The 27,842-nt window shown below is 35.3% G+C and overlaps 1 protein-coding gene across 4 annotated transcripts; it reads right to left on the bottom strand.

Annotated features, from left to right (window-relative positions):
* SEC23IP (SEC23 interacting protein) lies at nt 1-27,316 on the bottom strand. 4 transcript variants are annotated; one of them, XM_072624186.1, is made up of 19 exons: nt 27,043-27,316; nt 23,752-24,287; nt 21,854-22,076; nt 20,610-20,803; nt 18,360-18,449; nt 17,409-17,526; nt 15,559-15,648; nt 14,885-15,026; nt 13,846-14,054; nt 12,856-12,968; nt 12,477-12,626; nt 12,092-12,187; nt 10,805-10,999; nt 9,022-9,177; nt 8,528-8,630; nt 7,710-7,895; nt 6,917-7,079; nt 6,245-6,343; nt 1-1,108 (listed from the first exon to the last, which is right to left on the bottom strand). In XM_072624186.1, the coding sequence occupies exons 1-18, from the start codon at nt 27,284-27,286 to the stop codon at nt 6,262-6,264; spliced, it is 3,090 nt and encodes a 1,029-aa protein (XP_072480287.1). In that variant the 5' UTR covers nt 27,287-27,316; the 3' UTR covers nt 1-1,108; nt 6,245-6,261. The 4 variants fall into 4 exon arrangements, with proteins under 4 accessions (XP_072480287.1, XP_072480314.1, XP_072480306.1 ...); XM_072624213.1 differs by having other exon boundaries at nt 6,917-7,076; XM_072624205.1 differs by having other exon boundaries at nt 23,752-24,284; nt 27,043-27,301.
* Nucleotides 27,317-27,842: the final 526 nt, after the last annotated feature.

Genomic DNA, 27,842 nt, shown 5'->3' with positions numbered 1-27,842 from the left:
TTTGCTGTAAAAAATGCAGATATTACTATTTTATTCACACTAATCAGAACATATACATACACAAAATGTGTATCATACATCGATTCCCAAAAAAAATCACCATGTTTCATGAGTTATGTAAATAGTGCAAAATGCTTCTACTGCATAACAAAAGAAGAGTTAGCATTAGGAAAATATTTAGATAATCTGAATTAAAAATGTGAAAATGAAATATTAAAGAGCCATCCTTTATAGATTATTAGCTTTATATCTTTGAAGGGATACATTTCATACTTTGCAACACACTTTGGTAAAAAAAATCAAACTATTATCTGGCCAAAACCCACTTTGGTTTTTTACATAATTTGGAACATCAGCAGCCAGATTACAGCATCAGCTCTCTAAGATGACAAAATGGGAAAATGTTCTCATTTTCTGTCCCTGGCCTCCACTCATCTTCACAAGTAAAGATACATGCTGTGGCAGCTCTCATGCCTCTTTACAAGAGCACGACAGCATTTACCTCCATAAGTATCTCTGTTCTACATCAGGAAAAGGGCATCATAATGCCTGAGATCCTTATTAGAATGTAAATGAATTTTGTTGCTTACTTTTAGCAAATACAAATGACCCTGCATTCAAGCAGCTCAAAGATAAAATTCACATTTTAAATGGAATATGAATTACTCAGAAAAAAAATATTACTACAGTTTCTCAGGAAGTCCTTACTTTAATAAAAAGGACATCCTGCCTTGATAAAAAAAAAAAAATACAAGTTTACCAACCCTCTCACAGTAGTTTGCTACGGATTAGAAATAACAGTCCACATGCTAAAAACCTATTTTCATTGATCATGTCAATTTAACAACTGTACAGCTAAAATGATCTGAGAAAATGAAAACTGCATCATGTTATAATATACATATATGTTTTCCCAATTGCATTTTGTAAAATGTGGTATTGATGATGTTGGGTTTTGTTTCATTGTGCCTGTTCATATATATTTTTAAACAAAATCTTGTATCTCAGAATTATAAAATGAAGAATTGATGAAACAATTTCCTGTCAGCCTTCACCAGCATAATTGTAGGGATTCCTTTTAGAATTGTCTCAGCACCATAGGAACATTCTGTAAAAAAAAGAATTTTTTTAAAAAAATCAGTGAATTTTCCAGATTTAGAATAACAATATAGTTAAATATCAAATGTTAAATATCAAACAAAAATGTTGCTTCCTGAAAAGAAAGAGAAGGGAAGACGCTCCTATTAAGTGCCTAGTATGTGCTGATATCTATGCTAAGTACTCTACAAATATAATCATCAAAACAAAGGAAATTCAGAGTTCACAGTACAAATTCTATAAACTGATTAAGGAAAACAAATAAATATATTCCCAAGCCCTTCCATCACCTGTCTAATTTGTGGGGGCATCCTAACAAACATTCTGTGACTTTAGATGAGTTTTATTATGATATGCTGACTTCATAACAAAATAGAGAAAAATAGACATTTAAAAATCTACATATGCTGCACAAGTTAATTCAAAATAATCTATGAATAATTCTAAAGACACTTATCTTTAGACTACAACTAAAAAAGCCCACATCTCATAAACTTAAGGAACTACACAACTAAAAAAGTACTGACTTGCATGTAAACGAACTAGTTACACAAATGAATATTTTTAAATCATTTTGATGATTGGCATAAATTTTACTACTACTAAAATTGATCCAAGAAGCAGAGAAAGACAGCCAGCCTCAGAGTCAGGAGAACCTGGGGTTTGAGTCCTGAGTCTGATTCACCGTGGTTGAATTCCCCAGGCACTTAAAACTACAAGATACAAAGAAGTTGCTGCTCCATGATACTCGAGAATTCCTTACTGGGAACTCCCTACACTAATGAAATCATACACAGATCAAAGTATCTCCCTTTCGTTACAAAATGAGAAAAAAATGCTAAGGAAAAGAGGTTCAATTTTTTTTTCATATTAGATAACAATGCTATCAAATTCCAAGGCATTTCTTCTCAGTGATAAATCTTAGATAATTCAATAAAACAGCTCCCCATATTTTAATTTCAAATCTAAGACTGTGAAGCCCTCTGATATTAAATTTCAATAAACAGAATTATGCTCTGTGTGGGAAAAAAAAGTAAACAATGGTAGAGAAAGACGACAAAAACAGCTCCTTTGCCCTTTCTAAATTTTGACCAAGATGAATTACATACAGAACAAAAAAATATTCCAAAAGGTCTTAAACATCAAATTTGGTCAAATTGACGAGAACAGTTGGTCAGTACGGCAGTAAAGATCAGTCTGACAAGCAGAACCAACATTTGCAAGTACTTACCAATTGCACAGCTATATAAATGAACTGCAATGATTACACAAAAATTGGTTGCAATGTTCCAGGAATGGTCTTGCTACCACTTAATTAAGCACAATATAACTCTGATAAGAAACACTATTAAAAACTTATTAAAATAGCAATATCAGTAGTCTATCGTATCTGTGACAACTGGGGTTCCCTGGAGAAGACTAAGATTAAAAGAAAACTCAGACAAGTAACACAGCATGAATCAGCCTCAAACTCTACTTTCTGAATATTAGTATTTTGAACTGTTACAAGACAGAAGGCTAATTTTTAAAATTTGTTTTAATATTATAATACCACAAGGATGCATAATATTACATGAAAACTGCATCTAGGATTACATAAGTAGGCACATTTGGAAAGTTCCACTAAGCAATGAAGATGAGATGCTCAAGTTTAATGTCAGATACTCTGCCTTACAAATAATTCTCTGAATATCCATTTCCTGTGGTTTTAAATGAATATTTATGCAACACTTGGAATACTGTAAAGCATTTGTGATATATGAAAAATAAGTTTGTTGATAGAAAACAAAAAATTGTTACAAGTATTACTCAACAATTTAAAGTGAAATTTAATTCTATAAAGTACATTAAGCTGTCTAGTTTCAAGATAGTTCCATCACCTTTTCAATTGTAAAAGGAATATTTACATACACATACAATGATGGAAGTAAAAAATTATCTGAATTAATGATACATTTTAGGAGTCTCTGCACGCCTGCCATGCACACTGAAACATTTTTTCTTTTTTTTTATTTAAGTTTTCAACATTCATTTCCACAAAATTTTGAGTTCCAAATTTTCTCCCCATTTTTCCCCACCTCTCACCCCCCAAAACTCCGAGCATTCTAATTACTCCTATCGCCAATCAGCCCTCCCTTCTAACATCCCTCCCTTCTCTTATCCCCATCTTCTCTTTTGTCCTGTAGGGCAAGATAAATTTCTATACCCCACTATCTGTATTTCTTATTTCCTAGTAGCAAGAACAATACTCAACAGTTGTTCCTAAAACTTTGAGTTCCAACTTCTCTTCCTTCCTCCCTCCCTACCCATCCACATTTGGAAGGCAAGCAATTCAATATAGGCCATATATGTGTTAGTTTTGCAAATGATTTCCATAATAGTCATGTTGTGTAAGACTAACTATATTACCCTCCATCCTATCCTGCCTCCAATTTCTTCTATTCTCTCTTTTGACCTTGTCCCTCCCCAAGAGTGTTGACTTCTAATTGCTCCCTCCTCCCACTGCCCTCCCTTCCATCTTCCCCTCCACTGTGCTTATCTCCTTCTCCCCCACTTTCCTGTATTGTAAGATAGGTCATCATACCAAAATGAGTGTGCATCTTACTCCTTCCTTGAGTTGAATGTGATGAGAGTAAGCTTCATGTTTTCTCTCTCATCTACCCCCTTTTTCCCTCCACTGAAAAGTCTTTTACTTGCCTCTTTTATGAGAGATAATTTGCCCCTTTCCATTTCTCCTTTTCTCACAATATATTCCTCTCACCCCTTAATTTCATTTTTTTAGATATGATCCCATCCTATTCAACTCACCCTGTGCTCTGTGTGTGTGTGTGTGTGTGTGTGTGTGTGTGTGTGTGTGTGTGTGTGTGTGTGTGTGTGTGTGTGTAATCCCACCAACTACCCAGATAATGAAAAGAGTTTCAAGAGTTACAAGTATTGTCTTTCCATGTAGGAATGTAAACAGTTCAACTTTAGTAAGTCCCTTATGACTTCTCTTTGCTGTTTACCTTTTCATGCTTCTCTTCATTCTTGTGTTTGAAAGTCAAATTTTCTTTTCAGCTCTGGTCTTTTCATCAAGAATGCTTGAAAGTCCTGTATTTCATTGAAAGACCATTTTTTCCCCTCCAGTATTATACTCAGTTTTGCTGGGTAGGTGATTCTTGGTTTTAGTCCTAGCTCCTTGGAATTCTGGACTATCATATTCCACACCCTCGAAGCTGCTAGATCTTGTGTTATCCTGACTGTATTTCCACAATACTTGAATTGTTTCTCTCTAGCTGGTTGCAATATTTTCTCCTTGACCAGGGAACTCTGCAATTTGGCCACAATGTTCCTAGAAGTTTCTTTTTTTTGGATCTCTTTCAGGAGGTGATCAGTGGATTCTTTCAATATTTATTTTGCCCCCTGGTTCTAGAATATCAGGGCAATTTTCTTTGATAATTTCATGAAAGATGATGTCTAGGCTCTTTCTTTGATCAAGGCTTTCAGGTAGGCCCATAATTTTTAAATTGTCTCTCCTGGATCTATTCTCCAGGTCAGTTGTTTTTCCAATGAGATATTTCACATTATCTTCCATTTTTTCATTCTTTTGATTTTGTTTTGTGATTTCTTGGTTTTTCATAAAGTCATTAGCCTCCATCTGTTCCATTCTAATTTTGAAAGAACTAGTTTTTTCAGTGAGCTTTTGAACCTCCTTTTCCATTTGGCTAATTCTGCTATTTAGAATATTCTTCTCCTTATTGGCTTTTTGAACTTCTTTTGCCAATTGAGTTAGCCTATTTTTCAAGGTGTTATTTTCTTCAGCATTTTTTGGGGTGTCCTTTAGCTCCACTTTTCATGATTTTTTTGCATCTCTCTAATTTCTCTTCCCAATTTTTCCTCCACCTCTCTTACTTGATTTTCAAAATCCTTTTTGAGCTCTTCCATGGCCTGAGACCACTGAATATTTATTTTGGATGTTTGGGATACAGAAACCTTAACTTTTATGTCTTTTCCTGATGGTAAGCACTATTCTTCCTCACCTGAAAGGATGGGAGAGGATACCTGTTCACCAAGAAAGTAACCTTCTAAAGTCTTTTTTCCTTTTTTTGGGCATTTTTCCAACCAGTTACTTGACTTTTGGGTCCCTTACCAAGAGTAGGGTATACTCTGGGGATCTGTAAGATCTCAGTTCCTGTAAGGTGGCACAATCAAGCGTGTACACTGCTCTGAGAACAAGCAGAGATTTTTGTGCCCAGAATCTTAGTAGAATTTCCTCTTTACAACCACTTCACCTCCAGTTCCACCAGGCTAGCACTGGGGGCTAAGATTCAGATAAGCTGCGGGGCAGGGCTGCCATTCAGCGTGAGATAAAAATCAGCTGCTGCAGGGCCTCTACACAGGGCTGAGGTAAGAATCAGCTGCTCAGTGCCCCCAGAGGTTTTTACAATCCAACAGCGGATATGGGCTGCTGTAGGGGCTGCTGTGGGAACTGCTGCTGCCTGCCCGAAGTGGCCTCTGCCTGAAGCTGGAGCTATGGGAAGGCCCTTCTCCCTTCTCAGCCAGCTGAAAAAATCCTGTCACTGACCTTTGGCGTCTGTGGGTTGAGGGAATCTGCGAACTGCTGCTACTGCGACTGGGGATTCCGCCCCTGAGGACTGCTCGTGTCCTCCTCCCGGAGCTGCACCATGTGGCCAAGGCTGGGCTGGGCTCCACTCTGCATTAGGTGCAATAAACATTTCCCGACAACCTTTCAGGTCACCCTGGACTGGAAATCTCCCCCACTCTGTTGTTCTCCACTTTAGCTACTCTAAAATTTGTTGAGAGTCTTTCTTTACAGGTATTTTATGGGCTGTGTGGGAAGAGCTAGTATAGGTACATCTTTCTACTCTGCCATCTTGGCTCCGCCCCCTACACTTAAACACTGTTACAAATCTGGGAAGTTCAAGAAACTAAAGATAAAGGCATTAAATTTTACATATAGAGAGAAATATTATAAAGTAATAGTAATGCAAAGCATGATTCAAGAAGCTACAAAATGTTTCCTTCTCCACTAACCATCGAGTAGAGGAGAGAAAACAGTAAGAAAAGATCTTGCTATCATCTCCATGAAAACACTGAGAGATGGAAACATTCAGTTCAGTTTATATAATTTATAAAAATCACATACTAGGAACTGTAGTTTCATTAGTGCTGAGGCTGCTCAGGGCTGATGTTCATTGTTCGATAAATTTCTTTAAGTAGTAACAAAGCAGTATCTTCAGATTCCCTATTAAAAAAAAAGGCAATTTTACTTCAGAAAAAAAGACACTCTGAGAACTAAATATCTGTACAATGGAAGATAAAAACAGATTACCAAGAAGACTGTTTAATATTGGAATTGTCCAAAAGAAAGGAAGAAATGATTATCTGCTCTGGTTACATATATTTCTTAACAGACATAAAAGATGACTTTTCAAGCAAGGTTTCTTTCATTCCTATTCTGTAGAAAAGTATGGAAGTACGTAAAAATATGTTTTTTAAAAAGCATGTAAAAAATACTAACAAAGACTTTGAGGCAAAGGAAAATTGTATACTGCCACCTGGTGGACAATAAAAAAGAAATCTAAAAATATTTCACAAGACATGGGAAGTCTTTCTTTTTCAGTAAGGGAAAAGGCAAACTAAAACTCAATGGCAACATAATTATAGAAGTTTTCACAAAGATTTCAAGTGCTAAGTTTGTTTTAAACAATGTAAAGTCACATGATTTTCTTCCTCCATAAATGAGACCTAATGAAAATGACTTTAAAATACAAAATGTTAAAGATAATTAGTACATAATTACAATGAGAATTCTTACCAGTAACATAAGTGACTCTGAAGAGCGAAAAGATATTCATTAAAACTTTCTATTGGCTTTTCTTGTAGAACGTAGTCAATACGGCGGCCTCCATTTAACATTCCAACTTTTCCTAAGAAGTCCTCATCCTTGGAAAAATCTGGACTTTCAACAATCTTTTCTGCTAGAATTTAAACCATTTCAACATAAAAGTCAATCACTCAATCATAATCCTTTGAGTTTAGCTGACTGTCTGGACTCAAAGAGAAATGATGCTTGACACGAAACCCGCAGCAACCTGGGGAGCTACCAGGCTGACTCCTCATTCTTCCAAAGGGCCAGGGAAAGTTAGGGCAGGTTACACAAAGAGAAGAGGAAAAAGAGCCAACCAGCTGACAGAAGTTGTGGAGAAAAGGGGTGAGAGAGCATTGCAGAAAAGAAAGGAGATAGAATTAGAATCAGAGAAATCCAAAATTATCCTGGAACAATGACCTGACACTGCACTGTTATCTAAATTACAATTAAACAAGTCGAAAGATGTCTCAAAGAAGACATCTTCAAATACCTTTAAAAAATTCTAATACTCATTTTTGACTTTCTGCTCTAGGCTCATGCTTCTCTGCAAGATTAAAAATTGCACAGTAGGAAGAAATAGTGAAAAGGGAACTTGTATGCTGAAATTTCCTATTTTGAGAAGTCAGCTAAGTCAAACAAAAATATCTTAATTTTTCAACAATAAAGACAGTACCTGAACAATTTCCAAAAGTTACATTATGCTAGGGAAAATGTCTTCATAAGGAAATGTCATATTTACCTTCCACTACTTGCTTTTCTTCTTCCTCTTTGATTTGACTAGCTACCTTCTCCAATTCTTCTTGCAACTGAGTAGAAGAGGTGTGAGCACGTGCAAATTCATTTAATATCTGCCAGGCACTTTTCAAAGAGCTTATAACACCTTGTTTCAGATCAGATCCCATACGAGAGAGACTTTCTTTCAGCTCTAAACAAAAAATAATAGCAATCTAAGAGATTTATAACAAAAAACCCGATGCTACTGAAAGTCAGATTTTTCAGCGTGTTGTTTGGTTTTGATGAAATTTTTCTCTTCATCTTTTTAAAATAAATGCTTAGTCAGGGTTTTTGGGGAAGATTAAAGGAAGAGATACAGGGGGAAATATAGGTGATGTAAAAACCAAAGATATGTTTAAAAAATTTCTTTTAAATTAAGGACAAAAGTAAACATCTAAAGGACCTAAAGGAAACAAATAATTTCTCAAATTTCAATTAAACTTATTTTCTCATACAAGCACACTGCTTAACATTTCCAATAACATGTTTGAGAACCCTTATTTTTTGCCCCATGAAATTTAAGTGAATAAATCTGACCAAGATTTTGAGTACAAATTTCTTCATAGGAACAAAATAAAAATCTACTATAGACTATTAGCCATCATCTTCCTTCTCAAAGTCACATTTTCACTCTTTCCACTCCTATAATCATTAATATATGCTCTTCAAGAGTAAAAATGTTGTTCTCTACTTCTTTTTAATTTCCCCAAACTACTGAGTACTGTATCTGACAGTAAGAAGGGAGTAAATATCATCAGTAAACCTCATTGTGACTGCCTTTACCTAGGTGAAGTCTCTTTCTGCCTTTGTGATGTGGAATGAGAACTGGTTTTACATCCAAATCTGGAATTATCATAGGTTCTAATCTATATGCCACAGGATCAAGCTGAAAATAAAGGAGGGAAGAATTACTGAAAAATAATTTATTTACCTTTAGTTACACATCTTACTTGGGTGAGAAAAAAAGAATACCTAAGCAACTTTACGAATAGACTAGACTCATCAGTTCTTCAGTGGATATAAAAAATGTCCAGATTAATAAGTGGAAGTAATTTGTACAAATAAAATCTTTTTTTTCCCCAAAGAGACTAAAGACAAAGTCAGAAAACTATACATGGAAGGCATTTCACTAAACTTTTAGTACCCCAAAAGAATAAAGTACCTTTACTGACAAATCCTGATTACTAACAATCCTGTTAAGAATCATGAGAATCTATATACAAAAACAGCATATTCTTCTACTTTTCTCCAAATGAGAGTAAATTAAATTTACTCACTGGATGGTAAATATTGAAGAATCCTTTGCAGGTAGGAAGCCTGTAATTTTCATCTATCCTATCCACTCCACGTACAGTGAGAAAGACACCAATAGGCGATCCCAAGGCAAAGAAAATCTCTGGTTCAAAGTCTAATGAGTTGTAAACCACAGAAACCTAATCAGAATTAAATTGGGGGTTTGGGGGAGTAAGGAGAGAGAGAAAAATTAAGTTTTTTATTGTCTCATAATACAATGTCAAAATACACAATCCACAGAATTAAATATAATCAAACCACAGGCAAACACTGTTACCATTCAACACATCAGGTCTGCATGTGCAATACAGCTACAGTAGCATTATACATAGCACCTATAATAGTTGTCATGAACTACAATTGCTGTCTTATTAAGTAACCTGTTGATGAAATGATGCTGACCAAAGTGAACAGCACCAGGAGAACATTATACACAGTAACAGCAACATTGTATCATGACTAACTTTGACAGACTTGGCTCTTTTCTGCAATGCAAGGTTCTAAGACAATTCTAAAAGACTCATGACAGAAAACACTACCCACATCCAGAGAAAGAACTCCGGAGTCCAAATGCAGATGGAAGCATACTATTTGCTCTCCTTTTTTTTGTTTCTTCTTTCTCATGGTTCCTTCCATTGGTTCTAATTCTTCTTTACAATATGACTAATGTGAAAATACGTTTAATATGAATCTATGTATAGAGTCTATATCAGACTGCATGCCATCTTGGGGAAAGGGAGGGGAAAGAAGGGGAGAAAATTTGGAACTCAAAATTTTATGGAAGTGAATGGTGAAAACTAAAAATATATTAATTAAAAAAAGAAATCTGTTGAATTAAAAAACTCAAAATAAAACAAAACACATCAATGATTACTGGGTACAAAAAACTGCTTGGTCCTGGAGGAGACACGGAGGTTTATATAAGACATAGCAAACACCCTCATAATGCTTACAGTCTGGTAGTAACAGATGACACCCATACCTATACTCAAATCTATCTGTGATCTTCTGATATTCTCCCCAAAGAAGCAGCAACCTAGGCATGCCTCTTCTTCCTGTACGACTGTTGCTCATGTCCCGGGTTCAAATCCCAACTCTGCCACCTAACTCCTGTGACCTTGAAGAAGTCCTTTTCTTCTCTGGGCCTCAGTTTTCTCATCTGTAAAATGAGAGGATTGGACTAAAGGACCTCTGAGGCCCCTTCCAGCTCTTAAATGCACAATTTTATGATCCTACTTCCTCCCATAAGTCTACCACCAAGAGTCCACCCAATGAGTTGGGTGGTTGCTTTTCCTCATTTTTCCTTGACATCAAAAGGTTATCAAAGGAGCTCTAACCATAATAATCAATCACCTAACTGTAACATTTAATAACACATAAATGCATTGGGAACTTTAAAACAAACACATATATTAGGCAAGGCCTTCCATGAAGGAGGTATAATTTGAGCTGTTTCAAAGGATGGGTGGGAATTCAACAGAAAGAAATAAGGAGATCACTCCAGCCACAGGAAGCAGCAAAAACACAAACCAGGAAACACAGTTTATGTTGGAGGGCAGTCCTGGAAGGAAAGGGGTCAAGAAAAGAATCCAAGTAACAACTATTCTGGAAAGTTAACCCAAAACTTCCTTTTAACATATTGTTATTTCCTTGTTACTTCATATTATCTTGGGAAAGGACATGTACTAAAGCATGAGAGGTTTTACTACTACAATTATTTATAGTTATTTTTATATATAGCCATAGTAAGTAAAGCATTAAACTTGCCTGTCCTGTTCCAATTTCAAAAGAGTCATAATCTACATGCACAGATGACACAAAAGGACCAACTGGAAGTTTTCTCTTTGAAGGATCAGCCTCTGAAGCAAGGGGAGTTGTTTCTTTTGCCTTCTGAGCAGTTTCTTCTTGACCTTTTAAGTTAGCCATCATGGTTTTCTTGTCTGAAGCCTTTTTTTTCTGCTCCTGTAAAAGAACCAACCTCAGAATTTGTGCCTAATGAAAACTTGAGTTGTGGTATCTAAAAAGTTGAGCACTGAATTCCATAATTCAAACTTAAAAGTACAGAATATGACAAGATGCATTTTCCCCATGAAATCATGTACGTGACAACAGAAATGTTCATTAATGCAACACTGACATTCCAATCTACGAAACATTCCTATCACTTTTAAAGGTATCTATATACATTGTGTTTCTCCATAACTACTAAAATAATCATGGTCAAAAAAATGCTTTGCCTCCATACAAGGACGGATGACAATGAAGAGATTCTGAATCTATAAGTCACATAAAGAAATTAACCTCATTACTTTTTTAGTTTTTATTATCACCACCATACTTTCATTGAGTAACTACCTTGTGTAGGGAGCTCTATGCAAGGCATGAGGGATACAAAGAAATATAAAAGAGTGAATTTTCTATTGTTAAGGAGCTTAAAAATCTATTAAATAAGATTCAAAAGGCATGACTGTAAAGAGATATGTTTAAGTGCCTGCTTACATACAGGATAGATCGTGCTTTATAGGGCATTTCTTAAAATACACAATGCATTACCAAAACACTTTAAAAGTTTAGAAGCTTATGGAAATTAATTTTATAATATTTAAGTCACACTGTGTATACAGAAAAACAAATAATATAAGATAAAATATGTCAAGTACCAAAAGAGTGGAAGAGATAGTATACAGTGATAGTATACAGAGATAGGATAAGTGATACAGTAAGGACTGTACAACTAGGACAATTAGAAATTGCTTTTTCTCTCAGTCCAAACTCGTAAAGAAAATATGAAAGAGGTTTTTTTCCTTAAGATAACTAGAGTATTTCAGTGAATTTATATAGATGTCTGAAGACCCTTCAAGAGGATGGTACATATTGCCTCTTCCTCCCATGATTCTTTTAAACCTAATCTACTTTAAATCTAGGGTTTTTTTCCTCTTGTGTTTAAAGTTTATAAATTTAGGTACCTGAAACAAATTTGTCTATTATTTTACTAGTAACAGAAAAATTTCCAACAAATAAGCAATTAACACACACACACACAAATGAATTTACCAGCTTAGCTGCCTTGTCTTTTACAAAGTTGACTATCTTCTTCCTAGGCCCAAGAGGTATTCCCATTTCCTTTAGGTCATCAACTGTACACATAAGCTTAAAAAAAATACACATAAAACCGAAAAATTTAATAATTCTATATTAGGTAGCAACCTAACATCTAAAACCTCCAAATACATAACATCTTTATACATCTATATAACATCTATATCTATATAACATCTAAAACAGATTAATACTCATTCAACTAAGAACTCTTTAATTTTTTAAAAATCATACACATGAAACAGAAGCTTGGATTTCATAATCTAAGATCTTATCTCATGCCTAAATTTCCTAATCTGATGAGAAATTTTAAAACAAAATTAAAAACTATTATCAGTACCAGAGACTCCATGTCTATCTTTTCCTTTTCAAAAGTGCTCTTGTATTCAGAAAGGCTAAGTGCTTCCAGAGTTTCCTGCAAAGTTAGGACTTCATTTTCAACATCAAGGTCACAAGATTCATCCATTGGCACCTTTGGATCTTCTAATGCCTTAAGAGAAAATAAAAATGGAAAAAATATTTGCAAAGCTTTCAAAGACCCTACCTTCTTGGGCAATGGAAAAATCATGACATGGGTGAGCTCTAAAATTTCCTATTACATTTCTCAAAGGATGTGTTGACGATACAAAAACATTTCTGCAACTTGACAGTTCAGGTTCTGAAGCAGACTTAGCTGTAGCTACAAGTCTATATGCTAACTAAACATTCTTGAGACATACCTGCTTTTCAAAAGGAGCTGTATGCTTCATGATACCATTAGCAGTAGTTAGAGGGACAGTTTTTGAAGTCAGGTCTTTTTGATTAGATAGTATATCAAATAATATCAAAGATCCTGAAGAACACAAAGTATATTTTTCCATTTATAAAGTTAGTAAGATTGACATTTAATAATAGAACACATTTAAATATTTCTTAAGGTTTATCAAGTGCTTTTCTCACCACAATTCTGTGAAACAGAAAGTGCAAACTAGTACCATTCCTATTGTTTTAAATCCCACCCACAGGGGTCTTCCTGGACTTACATTCTTATTTCACAAAAGAGAAAATTGAGGTAGAACTTGATTCAGAATTTTCCTCTAAAATTATTTTTTATGCCTATTAGAAAACAACATAACATTCATCTAAAAAAAAGTCTTGGGGTGTTTCACAATACTTTGTAACACAGTTTAAGAAACACTGCACTAGACCATGCTGTTTCTTAGTCATATGCTCAGTCCTGGACAAAAATCTAATTGATCTAAGGTAGGTAACAAAGTAGAGTGCTAGACCTGGATTCAGAGATCTGAGTTCAAATCCTGCCTCAAATACATAAGTTGAGTATGTCATTTAACTTCTGTCTGTCTCAGTTTCCTCATCTGTAAAATGGGGATAATAACAGCATCAATCTATCTCCCAGGGTTTTTGTTAACCAAATGAGATAATACTTGTAAAGAACTTCGCAAACTTTACTAGCTGTTATACAAATGTCAGCAATTATAAGCATCAACACCACTAATTTACATTGGATTATATCCAATTAAATTGGATATAAATGAAAAAAAGATAATGTATAACATAAAGAAAAATGAATTTCAAGGTGAAAGAAAAAGTAGTTAAGTGGAAAAGCCAGCATTTTAAAGTATAAGAGTTAAACTTCATCCTTTATAAAACTTTGCAGGCTATGGAAGAGTAACCTACAACTAGGTTAAATGCATGTATTGAAAACTTACCCAAGCTATGTCCAGCAACTGAGACCCCTCCTTTAAAACCTGGGTTCCGACTGATAAAAAGTGCATGTAGACGGTTTATTTCCATTCCCACTTTTTCCACAATGGTCTGACAGTAGGTGGGGCTATTGTAAAACAGTATGTCTAACAAGGTTTCATTGGTAAAGTGTCGCAGACGGCCAATACTTGGTAGAGTTATTTTTTTAATGTTCCTTTGAAAAACAAAAATATGAATATATTTAGTCATTAATATCAAGTTCCTCAATAAACATTGTTAAGATAAGCCTCTTATGTACATGACACTGTGCCGAGTGTTAGAGATACAAGCTTTAAAAAATTACTATTTCTGCCATGTTTCTAGACCAGTCTATAAAAGTAAATTCTGACTTACAACATACCTTGAGGGGAAAAGACATAAGTGGGACAAAAAGAAGGAAATTTCAAGTAGCAAAAGGGAGGAAAGAAGAGAATTGCTGTGTTCATAGTGAAGGGAGACTATTCTCAGATAAGCACCTGGATATAGAGTATGCAAAAATTGGGCAGATTTAAACAAATGATATTAGACTGATTGTAGGACTCTAACAAAGTGAGAAGAAATCTTAGAGATCATCTAGTCTCACGCCTTCATTTAACAGATAAAAAAGCAACCAAAGAGATGAAGCAACTTGCCGAAGTCACAAAGCTAATTAGCAACATAGCTTCTTAGGAACAGAACCAAGACTGTGAATTTGCGGTACTGGATTTCTTTCCATTAATCCAACTTTCAAGGGCTTACTTCAATATAAATGTAATATACTGTACATTAATATTATTAAAGTAGTATAGTGGATTAAAATAGAGTTCCAGTGATCTTAGCTATCTCATTCAATATTCCCATTTTGAAGACAAGCAAACTGAGGCTCAGGGAGATATATGAGGGAAAAAAGTGGGGAAAAAAATCATGCCCTAAAGTCTCAGTGCAATAGTTTAATAAATCTCTACCTTTCTAATTCTGAACTTAAAATTATGTTGATCTAAATCTAGAAAATCAACTAATACAAACCTGTCAACACCTGTAGCATCACCATGTAAGGAACTATGCCAATGAACTGGAAGGAACTCCACCCTGCTGACTTTATGGTCATCTAAAGATTTCTTAAAATGGGTCTGCAGCAATTTTAGAGAAACCATCCTGAAATCATCAACTTAGGAAAGAAAAATGCAATATTTCGGTGAAAAATTCAATATTAGCTAGATCAATTATTAAGGAAATAATTACTATATTTAAAATCCCAAAGGCATTTTCTAAAGAAAAAAAGTAAATCTATTTCCTCAATAACACTAAAAAGTAAGGGAATAATTAATAATTCCTTCATTTTAGAAACAAAGAGTTTTATAAAAGAAAATTGAACTGCCTTCAAAAACGTGAATTTAACAAGTAACGCAAAAGTTTTAAAAAATACAAATTTAATGAAAAATTGACAGAAATTCATTAAGAAACTTCATTTAATTAAAATTATTTGTAAATATAGTGCTCATGAATGATTGCAGTCAAATGTAAAATCATGAAAAAAGCAGTTTTTCCCTTAACCAAATTACATTCCTCCTGCTAAAATATTATAAACAATCATGCAGTAATTTTGTACAGCTGAAAATTAAGAGTTTTAAGAGCACCTTAACAGTTTATATATTCATTTTTAAACTATTCTTTGAATGAAAAAGTAATGATAAACATACCACACTCAATAATGCTTCTAAAACGTAAATCACAAACAGGACCAATGCCATGTACCATAAATACTAAATGGTCAACCTGAGGCATCTCACCTGTAGAAAGAGAAGAATATCATCTATGTGGTGCCTAACTGATAGTAGTATCTTGCTCAAAGTCCTTAAACTTTCATCTTACAAAAACACTTAAAAGTTCTATTGGCCAAACCCCACTAATACACACCTCAACACCCCTAGAGTGAAAAAAGTCGCCTCTCCCCAGCACACAGAAGGAGCTGTCAAATTGAATTTCATATTTCATGTTACAACAAATGAAACTAAAATGCTCACAAACTGTAATAATCTAGGATTGTTGGTCCATATACAAAGGTTTGTAAAGATTTGTAAAACAAAAAGATTTACAAAAAGATTTGTAAAATCATAGTCAAAAGCCAAAGGCATATAAAACAACAATGTGCTTATTCACATAGGAAATAAAATACAAACTGAAATGTGTATAAATAGCAATATACTGATATGTTTAATATCAAGCTAATTTTTTAAAAGGGAGGTTTTACAATCTCCAACATTAATGATAATGCTTTTTACCAGCTCAAAAATAGTGTTAAAAGACTAAAAATGTATATAAGTCCTATGTAAAGTAAAAATATAAACTATAAAAGCATCTTCCCTAATAAAAGCATATTTATAAATTACAGGAAAGGTAAAGATAGAGGTGATTGTTGATCAAAGCAGAAGATAAATATAATAACGCATTTTGTACAGAAAGCAAGTATTCAATGTAAAATATGAAGGATTCAACATGCAAATTCAGTTCACTTAACAAAAAATTCATAATTGGGAATTAAGGAATTAACAACATAAAACTAAAAAAAAAAGCATGAATTTAGAGTCTGATCAAGCAAAAACATAACTGGGAAGAGGTGTACAGTTATTAGTAACAAATCATTTGTGTATACAGTGAGTACTGCAATAGTCATTTATGAAAAATTATACATAAAAGATATGAAATTACATATTTAAAATATATGTTGAAAAGAAATCTAAAATGAAGCCAAGTTCTGAGTACCTATAATCTAGGGCCTGCAGAGTGAACCATTAAACTAACTTTTATCCTTTCAGTAAAGGTATAAAGAACGTTGCATATGCTGTTAGACAATTTTAGTTGGCTTTGTTTAACTGTTTATTACAAAGGATGGCTCACTTTTTGAAGAAGGGAGGAAAGGGTCCTAAAATAACTACATAAAAAAAGGCATTAATAAAATAATTTTAAGAGGAGAAAGTATTATATACAAGATCCCCTTTATAGTAAAAGAATGTGAAAATATATCAAAACAAATGGACTTGGTGTAAGGAATAGAAGACAACAGAAGATACTAGGATTAAGTGCTAAAAAAAGATGGCATGAAAGAAAAGAGGAGAAAGACTTCAAAGAAGACTCCATCAAGGGAAGCATCCATGCACCACAATCCTGTTTCAATTTACCCTAAAGAACTGGTTCTCTCAAGACTACCTACCTTAAATATGTGAATGAATGTGAACAAATGAACACAGTTATATCATCAAACAAGTCAGGTCACATTTACATCATGATTTTAGGTTCACAATGCACTTTCCTCAGAATGTTTAAGTGGTAGTGTCATTACCTCCATTTTACAGATGAGGAAACTAAGGATCAAAACTGTGAAATGACTTGCCAACCATCATCTAAGTGGCAGAGCCAGGACTCAGATTTAGTTCTTCTGACTAATTCCAGGGTTTTCTCTACTGTACTACTCTAATAATGAAAGATTTGAATTGTTTGATCATATTACTGGTCTTTCGTCTCAACTCTCTTTCACTAGAAGTTCACATACCATCAGTAATTTCATCATGATCATCAATTCCACGTTTTACAACTCTAGGTCTTGTCTGTCCATCTTGTGTGGTCCCCCATTCATCTGGCACTGAAGAAGGCTGAAATTGAACTATAACCTAAAACATGCAACAAAAGTATTCTTTAAAATATTTGTTGGCACAAAATTAAATAAATTCATTTCAACTCTGAGCAAAAATCTCTCTTCAAACATAAATGAGTAAAGTAAAACTTTTGTAGATGACAGACCTGCTGACCCTAAGACTAATATTATAAAATATATCCACTGTATTCAACAAGACAGCTGACAGTATGCAAAAACAATGTTATCAACTATAGGTATACCGCAATTTAAGCAAACTTTGATAATTCAGATTAAAAACTAAATCAAAGCATACTTATTTTCATTAAGAAAATGGTTGTACAAGACAATGTACAATAAGAATTCTTTAAGTGTCTAGTGAATGAATTTTTAAAAAGCTTACAAATGTAAAATTAAATTTTAATACCATTTTAGGAAATCATTTTACAGTAAAACATGCCTAAATTCATTGAGTTCTGTCCTCTAACTTTCTGAGAAACATCTTGCAATTAGCAAAAGTTATGAAGAAAACCACAAATCAAAGCTTTAAACTAGAGTAACTTCACAGAAAAAAAAAAAAGGAATGGTAAAAGTTATATACAATTGTATGTATTAAAACTTTCTACCATTACAAAGATATCGGTATATAGGACTAACAGCAACAAAAATTATGTAGTGATTCATAGTTGTTCTAAGTTCTGCTAGTTTTCATGACCAATTTTAAGTACAGCAAACAATTCTGAATACAATATGAACATACATGCTATTTACTAGTGTACATCCACTGGTGAAGTTAACACTATTTAAGTGTACTCAGAAAAATAACTTGAAACATACAAAACAAATTAATAATTCAAATATCTTTATTACCTTTGGATTGTGCATAACAATTGTTTCTCCACTGGGAAACTCAAGTCTACGGTGCCATTGATTGGTGGTTACAGCCTTTTTGTATTCTGCCTAGGGTAATAGGCAAAATAGTCTTAAGCCCAAAATGACTACTATCATTAAATTATACCATATTTAAAAAGCATTTGTATGAAAAGAATAAATGAATATTACATTGGCAAAGATGAGACTACACATAGGACCTGGTGATACTTCATTAGAAAAGTACAAAAGTATTAGAAAATTGATTTCCAAAGGCCAAGATTCATTTGGTAAATCGATGTAAAACAGGTTATTTGTTTCATATCAGGGTACAGAATCACAGTGTTAAGCAAGATACAAAAAAGAAGAGAAATCTTGATCAGGTAATTCACAAGTCACACAAAAGTGATCTTTAAGAAGATGTTTGAAAAAGAAACATAAAAACTGCCTAGAACATGAAGTAAATGTTGCAGCTATCAATCAATACGAAATTAGTCATCTCACCAACCAATTACTAAAGTAATTACTATACCTTCAGCAATTCCCTGTAAAAAAAAAATTGAAATACTATTCAAGGACCAAGGGCTCACTCAGTTTTGGAAGGATACAGGTGCCAACTTAGGAATGTAGGAGACAAATGTATTTTTTAGCTTCTTGGGTTGAATGTTTTAGCAATGATCAAATGAAAAATCTTATAATCAGTTGATAATATAAAATTAGATTTACATATGAAATCAATATAAAAAATTCAGGATTTTCAAAACATTCTGGTTTTGTGCTTGCTGAAGTTTCCTTTATCTAGGAAAACAACAAGAGAGCAGAACTAACAGAGATGGGGGAAGAAAGAATAACAATAATTTACATTTACACAGTTCCTTAAAACGACAAAATGCTTTTACCTACATTAAACAGCCTTACAGCTTTCCAGCTAAATAAATTGACTGCCATTCTGCAACAACCAAATACCTAATAGCCCACCTGCTGATGGCCTCTCCATACAGTACAGAATACAGTAAAGGAGCTGGCTATTGTGTGAGGAATTCTTCAACCAGGGCAAAATAAAGGTTGTGGCTCAGCATTCCTTACACTGCTTCTCATTCCAAAGCATGTTAATTTTTTTCAGAGACAAATAATTCCTGATGATTCTAAACTACATTGTGCAGCAGAGAGTAGGTTTGATTCTTCTTCTCCAATCTTCATTGTTATCAATTAGGTGCTTTCTTTCCTATTATAAAAATCTTTTCTCATCTAGTCAAACCCAATATTCTTTTCTTCCTTATTCTTTGGCCAATGTCAGTACAGTTCTGGCATCTAATAGTTTTCAGTACTACAGATTTCAGCATTTTCAGAGAAGGTGCAATGAATTACATTTAAGGTAATGTTTGAATATACCATGTCCTAACAGGAAGCAAAACTTACACACTGCTTTCAAGATATTAAAAAAGAATCCTGAGATGATACTTGACAACAGAGTTCCTTTTTAATGTTAAGAGACAACTCACATATCTTTAGTCTGCAAACTGGAAAAACTAGTTGAAAAAAATACAGTTTGTATTTGGGAATGCCATGCACAAGAGCTAGATTAAAACAGGATAATGTTAGTTCAGCATAAGGCTGAGAGTAACCAAGAAATAACCAAGAAATGACACTTATTTTCTATGTTTTATACTCATTTCCACATATTAATTAATACCAAATTTTGCATCTCATTCTAAGAACTAACATAACCAATGGTATTTGATCCACACAATTAACCAAAATGAGGATGGAGCAAAAGAAAACACCCCATTATCCTAAGTTCTTCCATTTGCACTGTTCCCTAAAAACATATATAAATCTCAGTACAATAATCTTCAGGGAACTGAAGTGGTATAGTGGAAATAATGTCAGAGGACCTGGACTCAAAGCCGTGCTCTACCTTAGACTGCCTGTGTGTCCTTGGGAAAGTCAATTAACTTCTCTGCGCTTCAGTTTCTTCATCTGTTAAAAGAATGGGTCTAGAATCAATGTTCCTTCCAACTCTAAATCTATGAACCAATGAACAGGCTGATCTCCTTTAAAGGTGAAACAACTATAAAGAGATCCAATAGGTAACTTAGTAATTAAGTCCTATAAGAAGGTCCAAGAAAGAATCACCTTATATTAAACGTAGCTTTAGAGAAAACAGTATGAGAATTAGTTTCCATTGGGCACATGTATATTGTGCCTATATTTTTTTAAACAAATGATAAAATATTTTAAGATGCATACCTCTAGTTTTTCACTAAATTCCTCTGTATAAGGAATATACCGGCTATCTGTATCCCCCTTGTAAAACCAGGTACAGCGTCGAACTTCAGTCTGTTCTTCTTCCCAATACACAGCTTTTCTCAATCTGTCATAGAGGTAAACATCATAGCGTCCACCATCCGTACTTAAAACAACACTCTCAGGATCTGGCTGGACTAAAATGTAAAATATGAACTTTATTTAGACACTTAAATATACTCTTCCTCCTAATCTACAAACAGATGACATTCCCAACAAAATGCCCAACTCATCTATCCAGTTGAAAAAAAGTTTTAAAATTAACCTGTGATACTTTTAAGTTTTCTTTTTTCCTCAGCAAGAAGAAATAAGATTCAAGGACCACAGCCAGAGAGCAATAAACACTTATTATCATAAAATAATTCAAAAATATATATGGAATTTTTAAAAATAGAAGTGCGACAAAAAGGACATCAGGGTGGTGTAATAGAAAGAGAGAACAGGCCTCAAAAGTCAAACGATTTGGGTTCCAGTCCCACCAATGACTTATACTAGCTTGGTCTGTCATCAATTAAGCTTTCAGTACCCCAGACAACTCTCTTTAAAAAACAAAAAAGAAAGTACTGATATCTTTAGCCAGAGAAATGTTTGTTCCTCACTGGTAATTCCAACTAACTCAAACTAAACCAACTAACTCAAAAGTCCAACTTTTAAAAAATTCATATTGCCCAGTAATTATAAATACCAAATTTTTCAAAAGAATAAAGAGTCCCTCTACATATCAAATACTAAACTAGTAACTCACAAGAATGATCTAGAAAATTATGTCCAAAAAAAAAACTTTCTAGGTCAAAAGTGTTTGAAAGTTTTTGTTTTAAAACTAGAATAATATTCCAAAGAAATAAATTCTTGCTTTATAAAAATCAAATTCTGAAGCCAAATGTCTCTTTGCTACCCTAAAAAGAGGAAAACAACAAAAAATGAATAGATGGATTATATAAGGATTTTTATTTAAACAGTTTTTCTACATAAAATGAAAGATCATTCAACTCAAAACATATACCCCTTGATCAAAAAGTATTACTAACACTTTCCACCTTTAAAAAAAAAAGAGAACCAAGTAATTTGATATTCACAAAAAGTCAATGGAAAAGAAAGGAATAAGGTCCTTCAACTCCAACAGCATACCTAAAATTTTTCTCTCCCTCATCCCACCCTGCCAAAAAATAAAGAAAATTTGTACTTACCTGAATTATAGACTTCTTCAAGATGCACAGAATCAAACATACTGAATGGCAGCCATATTTGTTTGTATTCCACTTCCTTGCAATAAAACCAATGGGGCTGAACTGCCTCATACAGATTTTGGAGGAAAAGAGGAGGTGGTGCTTGTATCACAGGAGCTGCAGGTCTAGCCAGAAGCTGCTGTTGTACTGGTGATGACAAGACTGTCTGTCCTGCTGGAGGAATCTGAAAAGAAAAACCCCATGTCTCCTCCAAGTCTGAGATGCAGCAGCCTGAACTCAGAGGCAACAAGGAGCACCTTAGATACTAACACTTAATAACTGTATAATCACAGTCTCTCAGAGGCTCAGTTTCCTCATCTGTAAAATTGGGATAATATCTACATAGTACTTCCCCCAGACAATTCTTTTAAGGCTCAAATGTAAAGGGCTTTGCAAACTTTAAAGTTCTAAACAAATGTGAAGTATTATTATCTTGGAAATAATAATTATGCACTCTCTTCACACCTAACAATGCTCCTTAAGATCTTCCTAAGGGCCTTATAAACTAGCCCTACAATCAAAGAAGGAAATTTTTCTATCTAAAATATTTTCAAGTTAGAAGCACTAAGACAAAACTGTGACTGAAATCAATTTAGTTACTTTTTAAGGGCATGAAAAGCCTTTCCTCAGGATTTTTGTGTGCTGACATAGCATGAGTGAAATATGAACTTAGTGATGATGCCTGTTTTCCCACACTTTAGAATGAAAACAAAACAAGATTACAAACTAAACTTGATGCTGGTCATCACATCACTTATTTTTGTTTCGGTGGATCAGATACTTTATTCTTTTCATTTGTAGCTCCAGGTGAATTTCTGGAATCAGTTAACAATTCATAATTTTTTTTAATCAAAAATTTTTTTAAAAATCAAAGAGTTTCATAAAAGGTGCAGAAATTTTCTTCCAACAGTACACCATATGATAGAATATTTTTTTTATTTAGATCAAGTACCTATTTAAAAAAACTAAAAGCAGCTATAGAAGTATATATCAATTTTAATAACTAAGGTTTTAAAAATGAAAACTGTACTTGATTATATCCCAAAATATTTGCTCCTGAATATTTCTCATTTTATAAAGTTACTCATACTTTGCATTACATTAAAACTTCTTTTATTTGCAAGTTATTCAGTTTAATCAGTTACTTTAAGTAGTTTAAAGTAATAAAAAGAAAGAATAAATGTAATCATCTTATTTTAAAATTGCTTTTACTACAAAGAATATAGGTTTCACATTTTCTTTACAAGTAATTACCTTGCCAGGTGGATTTCAGAAAAATCTGGAAAGACTTAAATGATTTGAAGATGAGCAAAGTGAGCAGAAATAGGCAAACATAGTACACAGTAACAGTAACACTGTGCAATGATCAATAATGACTGACTTAGTTCTTCTCAGCAATACAATGATCCAAAACAATTCCAAAAGACTCATAACAAAAAATGCTCTCCACATCCAGAGAAAGAACTATGGAATCTGAATGTGGATCGAAGAATATTATTTTCACTTTGTTTCTTGTGGTTTTTCTTTTGTTCTGTTTCTTCTTTCATAACATGACTAATGTGGAAATACATTTCCGCAAATCACATGTATAACCTATATCAGATTGCTTGCCATCTTGGGGATGGGAGAGGAAAGGGAGGGAGTTAGAAAAATTTGGAATTCAAAATCTTATATAAAGGAATGTTGAAATCTATCTTTACATGTAATTGGAAAAAATAAAATACTATTTACCAAAATAAAAAATAATTAACTTTCATATTCCTGCTTTTAAAAAGCACAGAATGTTTGAAATGCAGGATAAGACTAAAAAGAGTGATGAGAATTAGAAGAAGTAAGTGAATTAAAGAGAATTTCTATACCGGTGGCATTGATCCAGGAGGACTTTGATACATCTGAAGAGGTGGTCCAGAGGATGATGGATGGGCAGGATGGTTTGGTGTTTGACATTGCTGCAACTGTGGTGGAGCAATATAAGGGTTAGCTCTGCTGCTGGTAGGGTTATGGCGATATGGATTATATCCTTGTTGTGGTGTTCCATGGGAACTTGCAAAATTAGTAGGTGGGAGACTACTATGTGGAGAAGACTGATAAGCACTGATTCCCATCTGTGAAGGTGGTGCAACACTATAAACAGACTGAGTCTTTGAAATGTGTGATGAGAATGTATGTGGACCATCTGGAGATCCAGTTGTAAGAGGAAGGGAAGTTGGAGGCTTAGACAAAGTTGGTACTCCAACAGGTGCTGCTGCGGTTGTTAATGGCATCTGTCCAATATTCCCAAAAGGATCACTGTTGCTGGATACCTGAGAGAAATAACTAAATGTCTGTGGTAAAGTAGTATGACCAGAAGTCTGACCAAGGAAGCTGTCTTCCTCACCAACATCTGTAGAGTCTTCTGAAATAAAGAATAGAGTAGAAACATAGTTGAGATTAAATTTACCACTTAGTTCTGAAAAAGCATGTGCCATTCTCTAAAACTTACACTGCAAAATATTTCTAATAATGTATCCACTCAGTCAATGAATTTTGAACTGCTGCAATAAATAATTGAAATTATGTTCTTCACTACTCAAACAGCTCTATGGTAATGACATGAAATTCAAATAAATGTATTAATTTTTCTTGACAAGAGTAGATGCAACATTATATTCTAAAACATAAAGCAATTATTCTACAAATGAAAATTCTGCTGACAATAAAATCAAGTGAATTATATTTCCCCAAATCATCTAGTACCACAAATTGATATTTTAAAAACACCAAGTCAACTAGTAAAGTCAATTACTAATAACTAAGGCAGACAAAAATTTAAAGCTTTGAACTATCATTCATCTCTTTGGCCAAGATAAACAGACTCATAGGAAACACCATCATCAATCCCCAAGAAATATGTCCAAAGCCTAAATCCTTCTATACATTCAATCTTAACATAAAGTGAATTGTAACATCAATGATTTTGTCATTTTATACTATTATTATATGGGCTCATCCTATTCCACTCCACACTGATCCATCCTACTCAAATTCCAGCACAAAATCCTCTGCCAGGACCCAGTAAATGTCTATGTGGCTCTAAGTATATTAAAAGATTTTCTACTCATTTCTCATTGCCTTCCATTTTTATTCATGTCACTCCATTCCTCAAAACATTCCAGTGATTCTCAATTGGTATGAGAGTTCTATACCATTTTTTAAAATTTTGTTTTTTATTATTTCAATTGAAAAATATCAACAAATATCAACATTCAAATATGGATATTCAAAGACAGAACAAGAAAGAGGATTGTATATGAAACTGTGAATCTCAATTACATTCAATACAATTCAGGTGTATTATATACAGCTTGCTTTTTTAAAAGTGTATGTTAAATGTACCATAATAATACTAAACTATCATGCCTGTCTTTGTCCCTTTCTGAACTCCCTCATCTGTGTGTAAATTTTTTCTATTAATTTGTCTTTCCAACTACACACTACCTGAATAAATAAAAATGTTTAAAAAGAGAATTAAGTCAATACACACAGAAATGCATAGTCCAGCCTTTCGTTTTATAATCTTTTGAGTTTTTAAAAAATATTTCCTGTTGTGTTTTTTCGCTTGGCCCTTGAATTCAGTTCTTGAATGAAGGTTTTCACTGCATGTTCTAAGATGTCAGTTTTCTATTCCACACTTGCCTCCCTAACCTTCTATTCTGTCACTATTACTTCTTTTCTTCCAGGTATTCCTGGAAATCCCAGTGACCAGCACAAATTTTTTTTCCTGAGGCTTTACCTGGACTTGTGAGGTAGATACTATATTCCTTAGGTTTTATCCCATAGGGATCCCTCAATCCAAGATATTTCTTCATGCTATTTTGAGTTTTCATTGATTTGTTCCACAATTGAATGGAATGGGCAAGGTCTGCCTGGTTCTGAGTATGGTGGCCCAAACTAGACCCTTCCTTCAAGAAACTCTGGACCTCTTCCAGTGCTGGACTCTCATTTTACTCTCTAATCCAATCAACTTCCTTCCTACACTCTATTTCACATGAGAAACAGTGTTCCTTCGGTTGAGTCTTTTCATTCACTAAGTTTGTCAATTACAATCAGCTACAGATAACTATTAGTAACACAAATAACTTGTGCATGAAAAGAACTTCACTACTTATTGAATGTGGGGGACTGGGGAAAGACAGAGACGTCCAATGTTACTTAGTTTCAAATCTTGGTCAATCAGTCAACTAGCATTTATTAAGTATCTACTATGTAACAGGCGCTGTTCACTTTCTTCCTAAAGGTGAAATTACTTCAAGTGCAAATACAAGTATTTAAAAGCTCAAGTTAGTTTTCCAGATATAAGCAGCTGATAACGTTTAGTGATAATGTTTAGTTACACACCACCATTCTTTAACAGGAAGGCAAGCAGAAATATGGTCAATGCACCTCCAAGAGTGATCCGGGGCTTTCGCATTCCATCAATGTCCAAGATCCGGTACCTCTGCCAGCATGGCAAGGTACTGCTGGCTTTCCAAAATGCTTCCCTCCCCAGCCTCCGCCTCTTCGACGCTGAAAACCTTAGTCCTGGGCTACCTACGTCACTGGACCGTTGGCAAATTTTCCACCTAAACGGCTCACAGTTGATGATTCTTCGGAGCTCTCTCCCCCACTTTTCAAAACAGGCTTCCTCCCCTTTCCCCGTAATTACACTCTAACGACCCCCTGAGAGTGGGTAACCCCTTCCTTCCCGCTGGGGAGCACAGAAGGGCGGGAGACAAGACCCCTGGAAACCCACACGGGAACCCTTCAGCATTCACTGGTGGTCCATCCCTCTTACCAACGCGCCGGAGAGGAAGGTTTTCCAGTCCCTTTAAGACTCGTACCTGACTGCAGTTCTCCATTTCTCTAGTGATCCCCACCTCGGGGTGGCCATTCCCCTCCCATGAAGTACCCACTCTTCCTCGGGAGCTCAAATCTCTGCCAGCTCCCCCATGAACACAGCGGGGGGCGGACAAGGAGGAAGAGTTCCGTCGCTCTTACACGGCCCCTCCCCTTCTCGGGTGCCAGCCCCGTGCCTCTCGGAGCGCCCCCTCCCGCTTCGCCGTCCACTTCCACTGCCCACTGCCCTGGGTGCCCATCACCCCACACCCGGCCCCCGCAGCCCTCGCTCCTACCTCCCGGGAGAAGCAGAGAGGCCGGGGAGGCGGGGGCCTGGCTGACAGGGATGAAAGGCACATTGAAGTGGAACTCGGAAGCCGAGGAGAAGAGCAAGTTGGTGCCGGCGGAGGAGCCGGCGCCGCCGTTAGCTTTCTTCTCGGCCATGGCTCCGGCTCGCCTCCCGCTTACACGTCTCAGGCCAGCCGGTGCGGCTCCACCGGCCGGAAACGGGTCAGACGAGGGGCCGGGCTGCTTCCGCATTTGCGCGCTGAGCTTTCCAAGATCAGCTGGCCAGCCCCGTCCCCGCCCCCTTCCGTGCCTTACGGCGGCTCTCTTACAGCACCCCTTCCTGAGCCGGAGTCAAGATGGCCGCCGCGGCCTCACTCGATCGCGAGCCTGGGAGACAGTTGGGGCTTCGAGAGTTCGGGGAAGATGGGTGACGGGCTTAGGGCGAGCTCCGCGTACCAGGAACATTACAGGCGATACAAAAAGTACGTGAAGCAAAAGGAAAGGAAAGCATTTCGAACGTTTCACACGGCAAAGGACAGTTCCGGAACTACTTTGGAGGCGTGCCCCCGAGTGCCCTGGGAGGAGACTAGTGATGTCACTCGTGACGTTGATTGAGCCCCGCCCTTTTGCATAACCCGGAAGGCAGATCTGCCAGAAGGTGGCGCTGTGGAGCTGTGAGCGGTTTATGTTCTTTTCTACGCAAAGGAACCAAACCAGCAGCATTTTTTATGGCAGCAAACAGCTGGAAATGAGGCCAGGGCTCGTCAGTTCGGGGATTTGGCCAGAAAAACTGCTGGACGTGAATGTC

Source organism: Notamacropus eugenii, chromosome 1 (genome assembly GCF_028372415.1).
Source record: "Notamacropus eugenii isolate mMacEug1 chromosome 1, mMacEug1.pri_v2, whole genome shotgun sequence".
In the NCBI taxonomy this organism is placed as follows: domain Eukaryota; kingdom Metazoa; phylum Chordata; class Mammalia; order Diprotodontia; family Macropodidae; genus Notamacropus; species Notamacropus eugenii.
This window is presented reverse-complemented; position numbering and strand designations above follow the sequence as displayed.